The following is a 16,872-nucleotide window of genomic DNA, read 5'->3' on the forward strand; positions in this document are numbered from 1 at the left end:
ATCAGCATGCTTATGTTTAAATAAGCATCAACTGTTTTCTACTGCATTTCATTCTATTTGCGTGGTCTTGTTATTTCGGAAACAAAACCAGCATCTTGCTGTTTCTGCACCTATTTAATTGTAACTCATCCTTCTGTGTTTGCCTTGTGAAAGGAAATATCCAACAGATCTGCTTTGTTTTGATTTGTAACACTACATTTGATTTTTACTTTTTTCAGTTCAACGATTATTGGCTTACCGAAGGTGAAACGAGATAAATATTCTGTATTCAATTTCCTAACTGTACCGGAGACGTCTTCATCAGTGGCAAAAGAAATTAAAAGTGAGCGAGAGCCACAGCTAAGCAATGCAAACAGTAAGTTGTACATTATAAAATAACTTAGGAACTGCTGATGGTGATTGTTGTTTTCCAGCATGTAAATGTAAATGTAAATTTGATACTTGTATAGCGCACTACTCACCCGCAAGGGTCTCAAGGCGCTTGTACGAATACCGCTGTGGAACCCATCCTGGTTTTCCCTGTGAGGCGTCCACTCCTGGGCACCCCCAAGGTGGAGGCCAGGCATCCTTAGCGTTGTGGGGGCCGTTGTGGAGATTAAGCAAGCTATTGCCCAGAGTTGGCGAGTGGGACTCCATGATTGGAATAGGCACCGAGGCGAGAATTATCAGGTCCGTGGAATTTTTGAGCCCTAGACCCGCCGAGGCGGGGAATTGAACCCTGGTCCCGGGCTAGACCTCTGCATCAGGGTCTGCAGCTCTAATCATTGAGCCACACTTTTCCACTCATCATTTTGTTTCAGTGGAAGACAATATGCAATGAATGAATTTGTCTATTTAAAAAAGCAAAATCACTCAGCAGCTTAATTGGCATCTTGAAAAATGATGTAGCTGTCAATATCGTTGTCATCACAATTAGTTAAATCAGGACCAAAATGTGATTGTTTTCTATATTGCAATATAAAAAGAGTAAAGGGAACACAAAATAAGTAAACGACAAAACACCATTTAATTCCAAGTGCGTGGAAATATTCATATGGAAAAGTCATAATCATTTGTAAAAATGAACTTTTATTGCACCAACCTTTAGTGCTGATCTATCATACTTCTAATAAGTACTCTCCTGTGAATTTGTATTAAAGATTTCAGATAGGGTGGTATTCAGAATTTTCCTGAAATATACTACTTCTGATCCATGGTTTTTGGAAAACCCATGGGGTTATGTAGTTGTGTAGTACCGACTGGCATGTAGTGGGTCAACATACACTTTACTTTAGTCTCACTGTTCAACCTTTACAATTTCTGGAACCATCCACAATTTGCCAGAGTCATCCCTTATTGTTAGCGGAAGAGCCTTATGGCTATCAATACAGAAATCGAAGTTACTGCAACAGACAAGTAACTTTTCATGACAGTTAGGAAATTATCATTTCCATGACCAAGTCTGAGGTCTTCTGGTAGATTGTTCAAGAGTCATGGAGATGAGAATAAGAAGACTTGGTTCAGTGTTTTGTTTTTTTCTTACTTTTGGTATTTTAAGACTCATCTGTAATTTGCTTTTGGTATTTCTATTTGATATGTCTTTCGAATAGAAGGGTAGGCCTAGGTGTATGGTGTAGGAAGGTGCCCCTTTTTGACATGGTCAACCCTACTTTTTGCCTGTTATCTGATGCAAGTTTTACAGAAGTGCACTGGATTCTTGCTGTACAGGTCCCCAGTGCCAGATCTCTTTCACTAAAACTGTACAATTGTTCCCCCAATTGGCAAGACCTTTAGCACCCCTTGTAATACCCTAGTAAATGGTACCCCTGGTCCCTAGGGCAGGTAGACTTAAAAAGGTCTCTAAGGGCTGCAGCATGTATTGTGCCACCCTAAGCACCAACATGCAGACTGCCATTGCAGACTACGTGCCATGGTGCAGAGAAAAGTGAAGACACACATGGCCCGACCCCCATGTGTGCCATGCCTGCAGACACTGCATGCAGAATAGGTAAGCCACCCATACAGCAGGCCTTACAGCCCTTATGCAGGGTGCTCTATACTAATATGTGTGGACATATATGCATGAACAGAAATGCCCCTGTGATGTCTAAGTCGATTCTTAGATAATGCACGTCGATGGGGAAGCCATTTTGAGTACATGGGCTGGACAGTGATGTTTACGATTTCCCCAGCTACATGATGGCTTCACTGAAACTAGAGATGTTTGCTATCAAACATCTCATATTAATAAGCCCACACTTATTCCAGTGATGGATTTATTAATGCATGCATCAAGAGGGTTGTTGCCTTTTCAAAGTAGGATGACTAAGTAGTCAGCATATCAAGGCAGGTGGGTTCAAGGGCCTCTGCCGCCTTTGATATGCGACCCAAGGCTTCACCAGACAGGGGAAATGCCACCCCCTGCATGGGCCCATTTGGCACTAGGACTGGTGGGAACATTAACTAGTCAGGAGGCATGTTCCCCTCTCAGGCTAGTACAACCCCTAAGGTGGGCTACCTGAAGTGGACACTGCTTTTAGATTTCCACCATCTTAGTTTTGGCGAATTAGGCTCTCTGGGTCAGGGTTATGCCCACTTCCCACATGATGTGGTCATATAGAAGGTGTAGTAACCCTAAAGGTAGATAGCCCATTGGCTACAACCTATCATTCCCCGTAATGCCCCTAAATTGGATATTTAGGTGGCACCCCTGGCCCCAGAAACTTAGATTCCACAGATCAAGAAGAGAGGACAAAGGAGAGCCGCGAGAAAAGCAAGAACTGAAGACTGCTGTGGACTTTTGGTGCCAAACCATGCCCGCCTGCACCAAGTCTTGACAGTCATGACCAGTGACTCGTCCTGAAGCTGACTAGCTTCCAAGAAGCCCGGGAGACTGCCAACCCTGGGCAAATTGGCAAGCAATCTCCCTTGGAGTAGAGGAGCTACACCTCTGCAGTCTGCAGGCACAGACACGCAAAATCAGGTTGACTGAGTTGCCGCTTCCTGGCCAGCCCACTGCAGCAGTCCCCGCCAGGAAAAGTACCATGTGCTCCTGAAGATCAGATCCTTCCCCCCACCAAGTGAGAGAACACCAGGGCCAACCAGAGTGCAGAGGACCAATTCCTGGGGTGCCCGACCCCTTGTAACAAAAAAAGACTGTGAGAGTCCAATCCAGATTCCAACAACAACGAGACTGAGCTGCTATCTAGGGATGTCGGCACCACAGTGACCCACCTCCTGAGTGGCCCAGCTCTCCTGATTTTGCACCCTCAACCGGCGAGCCCGACACCCGCACGGCTCTAGGTCGCACAGAGCCCAGTTTACCTTTTCACTCTTCACCTGAGCACCCCAGTCCGGGTACCGATAAAACAGCTGTGCCCCCTTGTCCCCAGGAGCCTTATGACTTGAGCCCCTCGTTGGGAGTTTCCTGACTTACCCTAAAGCCCCCCTCCTCTGCAGCCTGTTTCTAGGTGGCCCCCCTTCCTTCAACCAACGCAGTGCAGCAGCTACTGACCCGACCAGCACCTCTGCAACTGGTCACCCCAGAGCATATAACAAGTAGCTGCTGGTGGTACTTTGTACCTTGGCCCACTACAACCTTAAGTTCCGAAAGAGACCCAGAGAAACCGACCGCAAATAACTGTATGCAACATATGTCTTTTCTCCCACAGTGAAGTATTGCTGCATAGACACGCATGGTATTCAACCCTTTTACTTATCTGTAAACATTCATAACTGCAAAAGTACTTACTTGATAACAAAGTTCATAGTATCAAAATTTATATAAAAATACGACGTATTTTTCTAAATGGGTCTCGGATTTATTCTTGAGTGTGTATACAGTAAATGCTTATAACTACCCTCTGATACGCCTAAATGCTTGCCCACACTACCACCAAAGAGAGCATTTGAGATATAATTTGTGCCTCCGTAAACCAATAGGAGTTGCCTGGACTCTTTACATTGTGTACCTTGTCTTGATCCACTATATAAAGAGCCAGCTTCTTAAATATGGCGTTCTAGGTTATGCATGTCAGTTTAGAAATTTATTTCCTGAATGGTCAGACAAATGTTAAATGTATGACTGAGGCCTTCTCTTTTAACAGGAGACAAATTTGATGATATATCTGATAGTGAACGGGCCAGCAATTGATTATTTTTAAGGAGATTGAACTAATGGGGCACCTTAGTGAGACTGATATATTTACCCAAAAGCCATGCTAGGCAAACCACATACAGAAGTTCAGATATCGTTTTTGTTTCTCTATGATAGGTAACTTGTATCTGAATATAACAAACTTAAATGTTAAATGACTCTTCGTCTTTCTGCTTTTAACCTTCTTTTATTTATTTTTAGACCAGGACTTCACACATGGTTCTTCTACATGAATAAGAATATCATTGATTTATTTCTCCCTGCCCATAAGAACGAATTGAGGCATTTTCTAACCGTTGGAACAGATCCGACGCCAGTAGCATACAGGATTTTGATGAACTGTTAACTTCAACAGTCCCTATGTTACTCTGCAACCTTAAATTCAAATGAGCCCATCTTTTATAGTCCTGCTCACCCAAAGTATACTTCCCAAATCCGTAGTTCGAATGTGATGACATTCTGTACTATACTATTAGTTTTGTAGAGTGCAATATCAACTGTAAGGGCTTCCTTATGGTAAGAGGACTTGCTGAATGATGCCAAGACAGTGCCAATGGTATTCAGTATGTCAAGGAGAAGAGTTAGGTTTACGGGACTACAAATGGCCAGGTGATTTTCAATCCGTCGACTATGAAGTGATAGAGAATTTCAAGACTTAGCAGTCAAGTAGGAGAAAGAAAGCTTGCTAACACAAGAGAATCATTGGGAGCGATAGAAGCCATAGAGAAGGAGCCCTGAAGGGGGGTTGGGAGGTAGCCTAGTGGATACATGTACCTGGGACCAGATTGATGGAATGCTTGATTCACCAAGCAAACATATTTGAGTTTGATCGGACTAGAAATCAGTAGCCATTTCAGCGAAGCTAGGTAAGTGGAGATTTGAAAATGATGAAGAGGCTGAAAAATGACACAAAGCAACTCAATTCTGGATTGTAGAAAGTCAGCCCACAGAGGAAGCAGGACAGTCCAGATAATGCAAGGTACATTAATGCATACGAGGGAGAACAACTGCTTGAACTGCTTTTTGCCGAGCTGTCAGAGGCAGGAAAAGAGTGCTTTCAAGGAGCAGCTGCAGATAATAAAAACAAAAAGAATACATTTTATTAATCTGTGAACTGAAGGAAGAGAATGGTCACATTAAAAGCTCAGATTCCGGCCTTCAATGACTAGTATCAAAGCAGGGTCCAGATCCATTGGCCCCTAGTTGGCAGACCAAATACATGGATCTTCGCCAACGATAAGAACTTCTGTCTTGTCAGTGTTCATTTTGAGTGAATTGAGACCACAGTGGACAAGCAGGAAAAGAAGTTTAAACAGGAGTTCACAGGTGTAGAATCTAGATTACTATGAATCTGGGTATTGTTGGCATAAGTCATCATGGAGAATTCAAATGAATGGACAGACCTGACAAGGGGGATGGCATATCATTAAACAAATTAGAACTGCAAGAGGAGCCCGATGATACTTCAACAGAAAAAAGTTTTGAAGGAAGTCCTGACCTGAAGCAAAATGAATGGCTTATGTGAAGTTGTCCAGACAAGAGGAAATCCTAGTCAGTTCCGGTCCAGTGACACCTACGTCTTAAAGGCAGGATAGCTGTTTGTCATGTGCAAGGGTGCCAAAAGCTTCTGAGAGCTTAGAGAGAGTAAAGGCAGCTGTGCCTTCATGTTCCGCTCCGTTCCCCAAGCCTATAGCGGTCCCCGGAGACCCCATCCCCTGGGCCAAACACTTTATTTTTAGGAGAGGAGGCGCACTGCCCCCCACCCCTAGCATGTAGCGGGCCTGGAGACCCCATCCCCTGGACCCAAACACTTTACTTTTAGGGGAGGAGTGTGCACTGCACCCCCTCCCGAGCCCAAATGGGCTCTGGGCACCCAAACTCCAAGGGCCAAACAATAAGTAGAGGGGAGAGGAGGACGCGGCCTCCCCACCCCAAGCCTTTCAAGGCCCTGAAGACCCCATCCTGTGGGCCTGGCTCTTTAACCGTATCCTGGGGAGTCCATCCGCAGGTAGGGATAACATAGTGGTTATCCCTACCTGCTGGACCACGGGCAGGGAAGAAGTGTGCTCCTACCCTCCAGGAGCTTTGGAAATGTTCTCGCTGGGTGGGAGCACACTTCTGTTTCCCTGCTCCCATTCCCTTGCGGGCAGGGAAACTATGATTGCTCCCGCCCATAAGGAGCAAGCAGAAGTAGCTGCTCATGCCAGACGTGAGCAATGCTGGCTCGAGTGCAGGAGCCCGATGGGGCCCTGTGGCTCTCCCCTCAGCCCCCAACGTTATGCTTGGTACTGGGGTCCCCGGTGCCCATATGGGACTGGGGAGGGGGGTCACGCGCCCCACTCCCCTAATAGTAAGTTATTGGGCCCTCAAGGATGAAGTTCCCGGGCCTCTTGAGGCTCAGATAGGGAGGCCAAGCACCCCCTCTGCTATCATTAAAATATGACCCAAGGGGTTGGGGTCCCTGGAGGCCATTTGGGCGTGGGGGGCACACATCCCCTTTTCTAATGTTAAACATATTTGGCCCCCTCCCCTATAATTAAAGTATGGCCCTTGGGGATGGGGTTCCCGGGGCCCATTTAAGGTGTGGCTTGGTAATTTATTGGGCCCCGGAGGTTAGGGGTCGGGGTTTTAATGTATTTGGCCCCGGAGGTTAGAGTCCGGGGAGGGAGATACATTTGGCTCGGGGGCCGTGCCCTGCTGCCAACCGTTGGATGTGCACAGCATGGGATTGCTTGACTGCGAGGGGTTGGCCGCAGTGCCTGGCAAGGAGTTGGCTTTAAGTATGGTAATAAGATATTACTTTACATCAAAAAGCCCTTGGAAATAAACTGAGTAGGGGTAAACCTAAGGCTAAAGTGACGTTATACTTAAGTAACAATTTCAGTGGCAACCTAACATTTTAAACTAAAAAAAAAAACACTCAAATTGAAGTTATCTCTAGTAACCATAACTTGTGCACAAAGGTAACTATAACTCCCGCCCTGACGATGTACAGCTGTTTACCCCACATACTACATCACTCATGACATGTTCTATAACATCATTAATAACATCCCTACAACCTATGCAACAAACGTATTGATTTCGAAACTGTGCACTTGATAAAAAACCTGAGCCTGGCAGTGTGGAGCCCTATTTGATGGTTAGGATATGTGAATATCTGTATCCAGCAAGAGCAATAAGAAAGCAGAGATTGAAGGAAGGTTGGAAGTGACCGAGGCAGAGGGACAGGCCTGGGGTTTTGTCTCAGGAAGAATGTCCCCAGAATGAAAAGAATAGCAATTAGTTGCTACTTTTTGGGGGAAGAACTGAGAAAGTGATTAGCTACAAGCTTGCCGATAGCTAATCCCTCTTGCTAAGAGATTCCTTAGGATTTCACAAATTTTAAACTTTTATTGAAACTGTGTAAACTCACAAGGTGTAGTAGGAGGCACAGGGCAACTCGGAAGTTTTTATATATTCTCAAAGGGGAAGGAGGATAAAGGTTAAATGATTCTTTCCTCTATTCTTTTTCCATCTTTTACCACCAATTTTAATAGCCTTGAGCTTCTGTCTAAACAAGGGAACCAAAGGTAGGCGGAGTATACTTCTGATATTCTTAACGGCAATTATTTTATCAAGCGAGTTGGTGATTCAAGAGTTAACCTTTTTTGTAGCCTCTGAGAGAGGATGGCAAAAGATTTGAGGATCGTGATGAAGCAAAGCTTTTATGTCCAGGGTGCATGATTTGTGCCAGGGATTACATTTTTTATTTTTATTTTTTTTTACTTAAAGTAGGAAAGATGAGGACTATGAAGCTAAAAGCCAGTGCTTTATGGTCAGACAACATAAGAGAGAAAATGTCAAGAGGTTGTGCCTGATTGGTAGCTAAGACAAGATTAATAAGTACCCCATAGTATTTAAACCCTTTCTTACTCCAATGAATATTGTGGCCTTAGCACAGATTTCAGATACTAATGTTCATTTTTGGCATGTTCTAAATTTTCTTACAATGAATTCAATATGCAGAGAAGCCACTAAATGAAAGAGGATATTAAATAAATTGTTAAGTGAACCGTGACTCCAAGATTACCTCACGCAGTTCTCCTTATCAAGTTTCATTGTCAAATGGTGGTGGCCAGAGACTCCCTGGAAGATTAACCAAGAAGGGAGATATAGACATCTTTGAAGAGTACCTTATTTCAGATAATGTGCAATTACTTAAATCTCTTGCAAAAGTGTTCAAATCCAAAGCAGAAAAAATGCGAATACATTTTTCTTAAGACCCAAATTTCTTTTTTTTTAATAAAACTTTCTTTTTCTTTTTTTAACAACAAATGAGCGGGGAACATACCTGAAAACAGCATTAGAGCCATATAAGTTTCGTCAGGCTGAATACACCAGTGACACATGAATTACAAATCACTGTAAGTGTCAACAGACAGTACCATACACTTGCAGTTCAATTGGCTACCAAGGATGCACGCCCTCAGCGGTGTCATACTTCAACGCGGCCCCTACTATTTATCTCGCTGTCACTAGCATTTGATTCAGTTTGATCGCTAGCAGTTACCTCTGGGTTGAGAAGCTCCCTACATAATTCTCTCCAGCTACAAATATCCTCTTCCAGGTTCTTATCTTTTCTACTTGCTTTCCTGTGTATCTCTTCTGCCAGAGACCACTCACGCACATCTTTCAACCAGCTATCGGCAGTCGGGGCACAATTACACTTCTTGGGCCTTGGTACTTGGCCCAGCAGACAGTGAATGGGGCTAGCCTCCACTCGTCTGCCAGTTCCCGGACTCATTATCTCAATCTCTCGTAACCAGTATCGGTGTACCTCCGCACATCCCCATGCTAAATGCATAAAATCTGCTCTATCCCTGTTACATCTAGGGCATTCATGTGAGTGGTTGGGATCTATACGATGTAATCTCACAGGGGTCAAATACACCCGCCTTAGGAAGTTAAAATGTATTAGTTTTAGACGAGCATTACAGGATGCTGTTAGTGTTAAGTGCATGCCCCCTTCCAAGTCTTATCCTCCATGGGTGTCTGCAGATCTTCATCCCAAGCGGCCCACGCCGTAAGAGGAGGAGTCCTTGAATCATTCGTCATTGCCTTGTATAATAATGACACTCATCATCGCCCACTCATCAATACAGTGTTTCAGTTGTTTGCGGAGCGTTTGGATAAGTAGGCCATGTTGTTCTAACCAGTTCCGTGAGGCCCGCATATTGGAGATACTGCCCTTGTCCCAAACCAAACCCCTCACATGCCCGTTCAAATGTGATGGAGTAGAGATCCGCCAGTACCCGGCAGTCACCCTCTGTCCAAGCCTGAAATGTCATATTTTCAACCATTGTTTGTACTGGGGCTAGAATCCAAATGCTTAATTCCCAATTAAATGGTGCATGCTTGAGTATGGGCTCTACGAACTTTTGCCAAAGAAATGCTGTCTGTTTACCCACATATGGTAAGTCTGTGGGAGCACCCGCCTCCTGCATCAGGATTTCCGGTAGGCTATCTGGCTTTACTCGTCCGCTGACTAAATGCTTCTCCCAATTATCCCCCTCATCAAGCCACCGAGCCACATGTTGCAGCTGTGCCACGAGATAGTATAGGTCTAGTCTGGGTGCCTCCAGACCCCCCTCCTCATATCGCCTGGACAGGACCTGCAACGCCACCCTACTGCACTTGCCTGCCCAGTATAGAGATACCAAAACTGAGTTCAGTTGTCTGAAGACTGTCATGGGTATATTACACAATGAGTGTTGCAGCATATAGAGGCACCGAGGCAATACCACCATTTTGGCCACAGCAATCCCGCGGCAGAGTGTTCCAGAAGGCCACAGAACGCTTCAGGGATTCAAGTACCCTATTCATATTTAAGTGTAATACTTGTGCGCCCCCGAGGGCCACCTGTATGCCCAGGTAACGGAAGTGACCGGTCTAACACCGCAAACCAAGCCTCGGCAGGTCTTCAGTATTTCGCGCAGCCAGCCCTGCCAACGGGAAGGTTAAGGACTTATGCCTATTAAGGCTCAAACCCTAATAGTTAGCAAACTCATCTAAGAGCCAGAGGAGTTTGGGGCTCGCTATCTGGGGAAACGCAACATAGAACAGCGCATCCTCCGCATATAACAATACTAGATGAGTACCATTCCCTGCCCATACTCCCCATTGCATAAGATCCCGCCTGGCTCACACTGCCATTGGCTCTATGCCCAGGGCATATAGTAGCGGCGAAAGGGTGCATCCCTGTCGAGTGCCACGCTCCAGTATCCATTTTTGTCGATCAACTTTGGCCCAACCGAACCCGAACACTAGGGTCCATATAGAGGATTTGGACCCATCTACAGAATCACGGTCTGAACCCTGACACCCTCAGCACCTCCTGCAGGTAACCTCAATCCACTGTATCAAAAGCGTTTTCGAGATCAATGGAGACCAAAGCCATCTCCTCAGCATCGGCTTGTGTCTCTTGCATAATGTACGTTAAGGGTCGACTAGTCATGCCTGTGCTGCGACCTGATATAAACCCACACTGATCGTCGTGGACGAGGTAGTTCATGTGTGGGCCCAGGCGCTTAGCTAACACCTTGCCTAGTATTTTGACATCAGAGATTATCATTGTGAGTGGGCGATACGTTGCAGGGTCCCGATCGTCTCCCCCCGGTTTTAGGAGCATGCAGATTTCTCCCTCACGCATGGAAGGGCGCAACGCTCTAGTTTCAAATGCCTCGCTGAATGTCTGCAGTGGGGGCTGCACCAGCTTGTCTGAGTATACCTGATATTACTCATTTGGAATTCCACCCCAACCCCCCCCCCCCACCCCCCCCCCCCGGGGCTTTGGCTTTAGGTATTTCAGTTATCACCACCAGTACCTCCTCTGCAGTCAGCGGCGCCTCTAGTTCTTTCCGAGTCTCCAAGGGGAATCTCCTCAGTTGGAGCCCCTCCAGGAATGGTTCATAATGTTCTGCTCGAACTTCTGGGTCAGCCGTATACACTTTCTGGAAATGCTGATGGAATTGCTCCAGTATTCCCACTCCGGAATACACCATGTTTCCCTCCGTACTGCTTATACATGTAATCAATGGGGGTGCCAATAGTCAACCAAACTTGTCACCTTCTACTTGTAGCCGCTGCCGGTATCGGGTTGGGCACGTTGGACTGCACCCGGAGAGGCCTCCTCGCTACCCTCCTACTTTCTTTGTTGAGAAGGCTGCGTATGTGCGACTCATGGCGGATCCCCGCCCCCGCCTTATGTGCGGTGGTCAAAGGCTTGTACCACCGCTGGCAGCCGATTTCACTTCAGAGGTAAGAGGAGGGGGGAAGGAAAGGGCTCAGCTTCTCCGCTCGGCCTTGATATCCGTACCCTCTCAGCAGGGTTGATCGACTGCTAGCCTCCGCCCCAGGCCGTGCTCACTCACAGGCCCGAGCCGCCACTCCTTGATGCGGCCCTGTTCGCTTTATCGACTACTGGCTCTTGTTGCGTGTCCCGGGACTACTCCGCGACTGCAGGGATCCAGTCCGTTACAGCCGACACTCGTTTCCAGCTGATGGAAGGAGGTGTATGCAGGATGTATGGGTAAATGGACTGGGAGCTCAAGAGGCTCACGTCCGGTCGGCCATGTTGATTGGCCACCAATCCAAACTTCTTTAACACAAAATCAAGGTATGTCTAACTAACACAATAATATGCTGATTGTGATTGGAAAACGAGAGGCTACACTCAACAGCTGCCATTTTGTAACTCTAATTACTAAAACACTGTTTTCAGACACAAGTTCCAAAGTGGTACAAAGAAGCAAAATAAAAGGAATGTGACTAACGATATCTTATGATGTAGCGTAACCTGATAGATCTTTTCAACTTCACTTTTAGAAACGAAGAAACAGTCAAGATGGGATATATCTGCTGAAGAAAAGAAAGGTGATTCAATTACTGAGTTTATAAGTCTCGCTCGGTCAGAAGTTGATGTTAAGAAGAAGGCAGAATCACTGGAAGCGAAACTTGAAAGTGCCACATCAGAACAAAATGTTATTAAGGTAAAATATAGAGCTGTATATTTGGATTATATGGGCCAGAATGAAACTACATTTGTTATTCTTGTAGTCCATTGTTTCATTCACTCATTACTTGCAATGACTTGGCCTCCCTTTCCAACATTGTCCCCATTGACTGGTCAGACCATCACCTCATCCTCTTCTCGATCACTAACACGACGCCTCCCCCCCCCCCCCCATAAAACCATTAAACACAAGAAACTGACTAGAAACCTTCACCTTATTCCTCCGTCTGAATTGGAGTCCAAAGTCAAAGCACAACTGCAACTCACTCCCTTCTCCCAAAATGCAAATGACCTCAATGATCATTTTAACAAATCCACCATTGAGGTCCTCGACCAAATTGTCCCAGGCAAACTAAAAACACCTCCTCCAAATCCTGGTTCAATGCTGACCTCAACAGGGATAGACGTTCTCTTAGAATGATTGAACGTACTTGGAGACAACACCCGTCTCCCACAAATCTGACCCACCTAAGATCTGCTAGGTCCAAGCCCTCCTTCTTCCATTCACAACTGGATTGGGCCACAAATAGACCCAGAGAATTGTTAAAAACAGCTTCTGAACCCCCCCCCCCCCCCCCCCAAGTTACTGGCCTCAACCGAGAAATGTGAAGAAATTGCTAACTTCTTCGGTGAAAAAATCAACAAAATTGATCAATCCTTCATCTTAACCCCCCCTCCCCCACAGTACCTTACCCCCCTTTGACATTTCCCCCAAAGATTTCCCCTTTTCTACTATTCCCTCTGACACCTCTTATCCTCGACCTCTCTGCTGCGTTCGATACTGTCAGCCACTCTGCCCTTCTTAGCACTCTCAAAGATCGTTTCGGCCTTAATGGCTCAGTCCTCAAGTCGTTCTCCTCCTTCCAACACAGAACCCAACAGATTAAAATTATCGATTGCCTCGCTAAACCAAGGCCTATCTCCCTTGGTGTCCCCCAGGGATCTATACTCTCTCCCTCTCTTTTCAACCTCTTCATGGAACCGCTTAACCTTATTCTTAAGCAAACTGGAATCAATTACCACCTCTACGCCGATGACACCCAAATCTACTGCAATATTAAATCTTGTTCTGATATCTTACACCTCAATGACAACCTGAATAAGATGCAATCCTGGTTCCATTTCAACCACCTCAAACTCCACCCTAAAAAACCCGAAATCATCCTCTTCTCGCCAAAAAACAACCCGCTTCCCATCCAGGCCTGGATCTCGGAGCTTAAAGCTCTCAACTGTTCTCTCACCATTTCCAGCTCAGTTAAATCCCTCGGGATTAACATTGACCAGAAACGTAGTCTTATTTCGCACATAAAAAATGTAGCAAAGGGTGCTCTCTTCACGCTACATCACCTCAAGAAGATCAAACCCTTCATTCCTGCAGATGACTTTAAATCAGTTGTCCAATCACTGGTCCTGTCTAGAATCGACTATGGTAACGCCATCCTCGTTGGAACACCTAAAATTCACTTAGCCCCAATCAAATCTGTTCTCAACCTTGCTGCTAGGCTTATCACAGAGTGCAAACGGTTCGATCACATCTCCCCTGCCCTCAAATGGCTCCCCATTGAATGCAGATCCACCTACAAAACCGCTTGCATCACGCATAAAGCCCTTCATCAAAACACCCCGCGGTACCTATCGGAGAAACTCCACATAGCCGGCGGCTCCAGAGAGTTGAGGCGCACCGACACACTCGCTCTCATTCCCCCTCTGTTAAATAAGAAATCCACACAATCACGCTCCTTCTCTGGAAATGTGCCGACCATCTGGAATTCCCTCCCTATAGAATTACACTGCAATCCCTCCTACTACAGCTTCAAAAAAGCCCTGAAATTGCACCTTCTCAACTTCTACTGGGGTTCTTAATCCCTACACTGGGCACATGTCCCAAACCAGCTTCTCACTGTTTCGGTTTCCACTCATCGATCTCCTGACTTCCTCTCCCCCTCTTCTCATAACTACCCTATTTTACTACCTTCCCCTCCTATATCACTATGTACCCTTATTGTCTCAGCCCGCGTCTCACTGTTCAGGGCTTTGATCACTTGACTTCCTATCCTGCCCCCCTCTTCCTATAACTACCCATTTAACTACCTTTCCCCTCTAATTTAACCATAATCCCCTTATAGCTCCAGCCTACACTTACCCAGTTCTTCCTCACCCTTCCCCCTTCTAATGTCTCCCGCCATTCATGCCCCCCCCCCCCCGCCCCCCTCTTTAGCCTTCCCAACCACACTTGTTGTTTCACTCAGGACTCGCTGTATTATAATGTGTAAATCCGGATGTCATTAGCCTCGGTAATCTTCTCTGTCAGTTTTTATTGATCTAAGTTGTCTGTATATGCTACCTCGTTATACAAATGTTATTTCACCATTCTTGCATTATTACCCATGACTCGCTGTATCCTAATGCAAATCTTGATGTAACCATGTAAAGCGCTCTGATACCCTAGGGTCCAGCCAGCGCTATATAAAACCTTATAAATAAATAAATAAAATAAATAAATTGCTGCAAAATATATGAAGTTGTGTATAAGATGAGGCAAAGTTAAAAGCTGAAGATAGTTTGTATGGCTGTCAGGTGCTTAATGCTAAAATGTCTTTCGTGGGGCTCAATAGTGCATTTTCTGCACTACCTTGTATGATGTTCTTTTTATGTCTGCCTTCTAGAGGCAAATGAAAACATGTTGATGTTATTGTATTTTTCACGAGGCTGGGATCGTTTATCTGGTAATTCCATTGGCCAATTTTTATTACAGCTATCTGTACACATATGTTCACATATTGCTCTTGCTGTAGGATCCTATACCTTCATAAGGGGCAACATTGGGAACTGAAATCTGTTTGTATTGCTGAGATTTCACAAAAGAGGACATTCCTTTCCACTGCTTTATTTGGTAGACATATATGAAGCCTGCATGGGCATTGAAACTGGAAGGCTGGGGAGGAGAGAATTCCATCTGTCATGGCAACTCATTGGTTACTAAACTCCAACTGCACTAATTCCCATTGTTTGATGCCCGTCTTTGAGAATGAATAGGCAAGCACTGTCTAGGAGGTGTAGCAGCAAATAATCACTGTCCAGGGGTCTGAAGGCTGTGGCTCTGGACTTGGCAGAAGTGTAGGCAGGGTGTATGAGCTGTGACACTCGCTGCATACCCTAGTGTACCATGGAGGCAGAAGAAAACAGAAAAATCACAAGAGGGAGAGGGGGAAGGGGTTAGGGAAGAGATACCTCAGTTCCCCCATTGAATCAGCACAATGCTAGAAGAAAGGTATCCGGCTAGCAGTATTACCTTGTTTTTAGATGCACAGCACTCCTGTTTTTAACAGACTCTCACCCACACATTTCTATGTGGCATGCTTCATCATTGAGGTCTTATCCTGTATGTTACTGGTGGGCTTCACCCCACTTGGGTTCCCTGCAGTTAGTTTATTGTCTGGGAAAAAGGTAACTTAAAATACCTGACTTTGCTCACCTTTTGTAATCCAATTTTAATGGAAAGATCACCCTTGGCACCAATAAAAACAAAAAGGGGCATATATGGAGAGCTCAATGACTTCCTCACCCCAGGTCAACATGTTTTAGCTGGATATGGTATAGCCTATCGGGTCACCTAGCTTTTATCATGACCATCTGAGGCGCACAACACTCAATAGTATACTATACTTAACTTACTATTACTGAAGATTGGTGTAATGCCGCAGTTCTCGATATCACCCACCTGATTTAGGACCTGGGACTTCATTGGGTATTAGTAGTCATTAAAAGGTCCATTGGCACCTAGTCTGGTCCTATGACTCCCCAATATTCAGGAGTCATTGGACCAGACTTTATGTCGTGCCAGGTTGCCCTCTTGATGAAAGTGTGACGCTGAGAGTAAGCTGCCAGTGACTTCCTGTGGGGCTACAAAGGACCCCTTAATGAATATTAATACCCATTGAAGTCTCAGGTCCTAGATTAGGTGGGTGATATTGACAATTGCAGTATTAGTGTGCACCATAAGCAAGTGCTATTAGTGTGCAGTATAAGCGAGTGGATGGTATGCGTTAACTACACCGATCTCCAGTAATAGTTTTTAGGTAGAATATACTATTGAGTGTTGTGGGACTCAGACGGTCCTGATGGAATCTGCTTTCCCTGATAGGTTATACCATAACCAGCTGAAACATTTAGCAATGACCAGTATACTCTCTGACACTTGACACTGTTACCCCCTGAAGCAAATGATCAATTGGATGTCATCAGGATACCCCTAAAATAGAAAGTCAGTCGATCAAATAAGCTGGGGCAAGGGACAAATAGATTTTTTTTAAGTAGGAGTAAAGGAGGCGTTATTGGGATGCCACACTTGCTTAGTAGATCTATAATCATCAACTAAACAACCTGAGCCTGGTGTTACAGAAAAGATGTAAATCAGTAAGCACCGAAATTGTGCTTGTGCTGGGTTCAACATCTTTGTGTTCTCTAGGTAAGCTGATAAATGTCCATTAGTAAAACATTCAGTGATGTTGGTAGCTGAAGGAAGCAAGGGAGATGGAACAATAGTTAACAAGACTTCGAGATCACCACCTACTTTTTTATGAAGTGGAATTATCATGGCATCCGTTCAAAGTACACAGACTTGGCCTGAGGCTAAGGAGGAATTGCACAAGCCCGGCAATTTTGGAGTGCTGTCCTTACTAAC

At 45.3% G+C, this 16,872-nt stretch overlaps 1 protein-coding gene across 1 annotated transcript in view; it reads left to right on the forward strand.

The window, feature by feature from the left end:
* The window catches only part of GPATCH1 (G-patch domain containing 1), a 366,682-nt gene that overhangs the window by 207,806 nt on the left and 142,004 nt on the right, over positions 1 to 16,872 (forward strand). The window contains exons 14-15 of the mRNA XM_085636704.1: positions 219 to 355; positions 12,002 to 12,165. Coding sequence (XP_085492830.1) covers positions 219 to 355; positions 12,002 to 12,165 — 301 coding nt within the window. The remainder of the gene's footprint in view (positions 1 to 218; positions 356 to 12,001; positions 12,166 to 16,872) is intronic.

The sequence above is a fragment of the Triturus cristatus genome, chromosome 12 (genome assembly GCF_964204655.1).
Source record: "Triturus cristatus chromosome 12, aTriCri1.1, whole genome shotgun sequence".
NCBI classification, from domain to species: domain Eukaryota; kingdom Metazoa; phylum Chordata; class Amphibia; order Caudata; family Salamandridae; genus Triturus; species Triturus cristatus.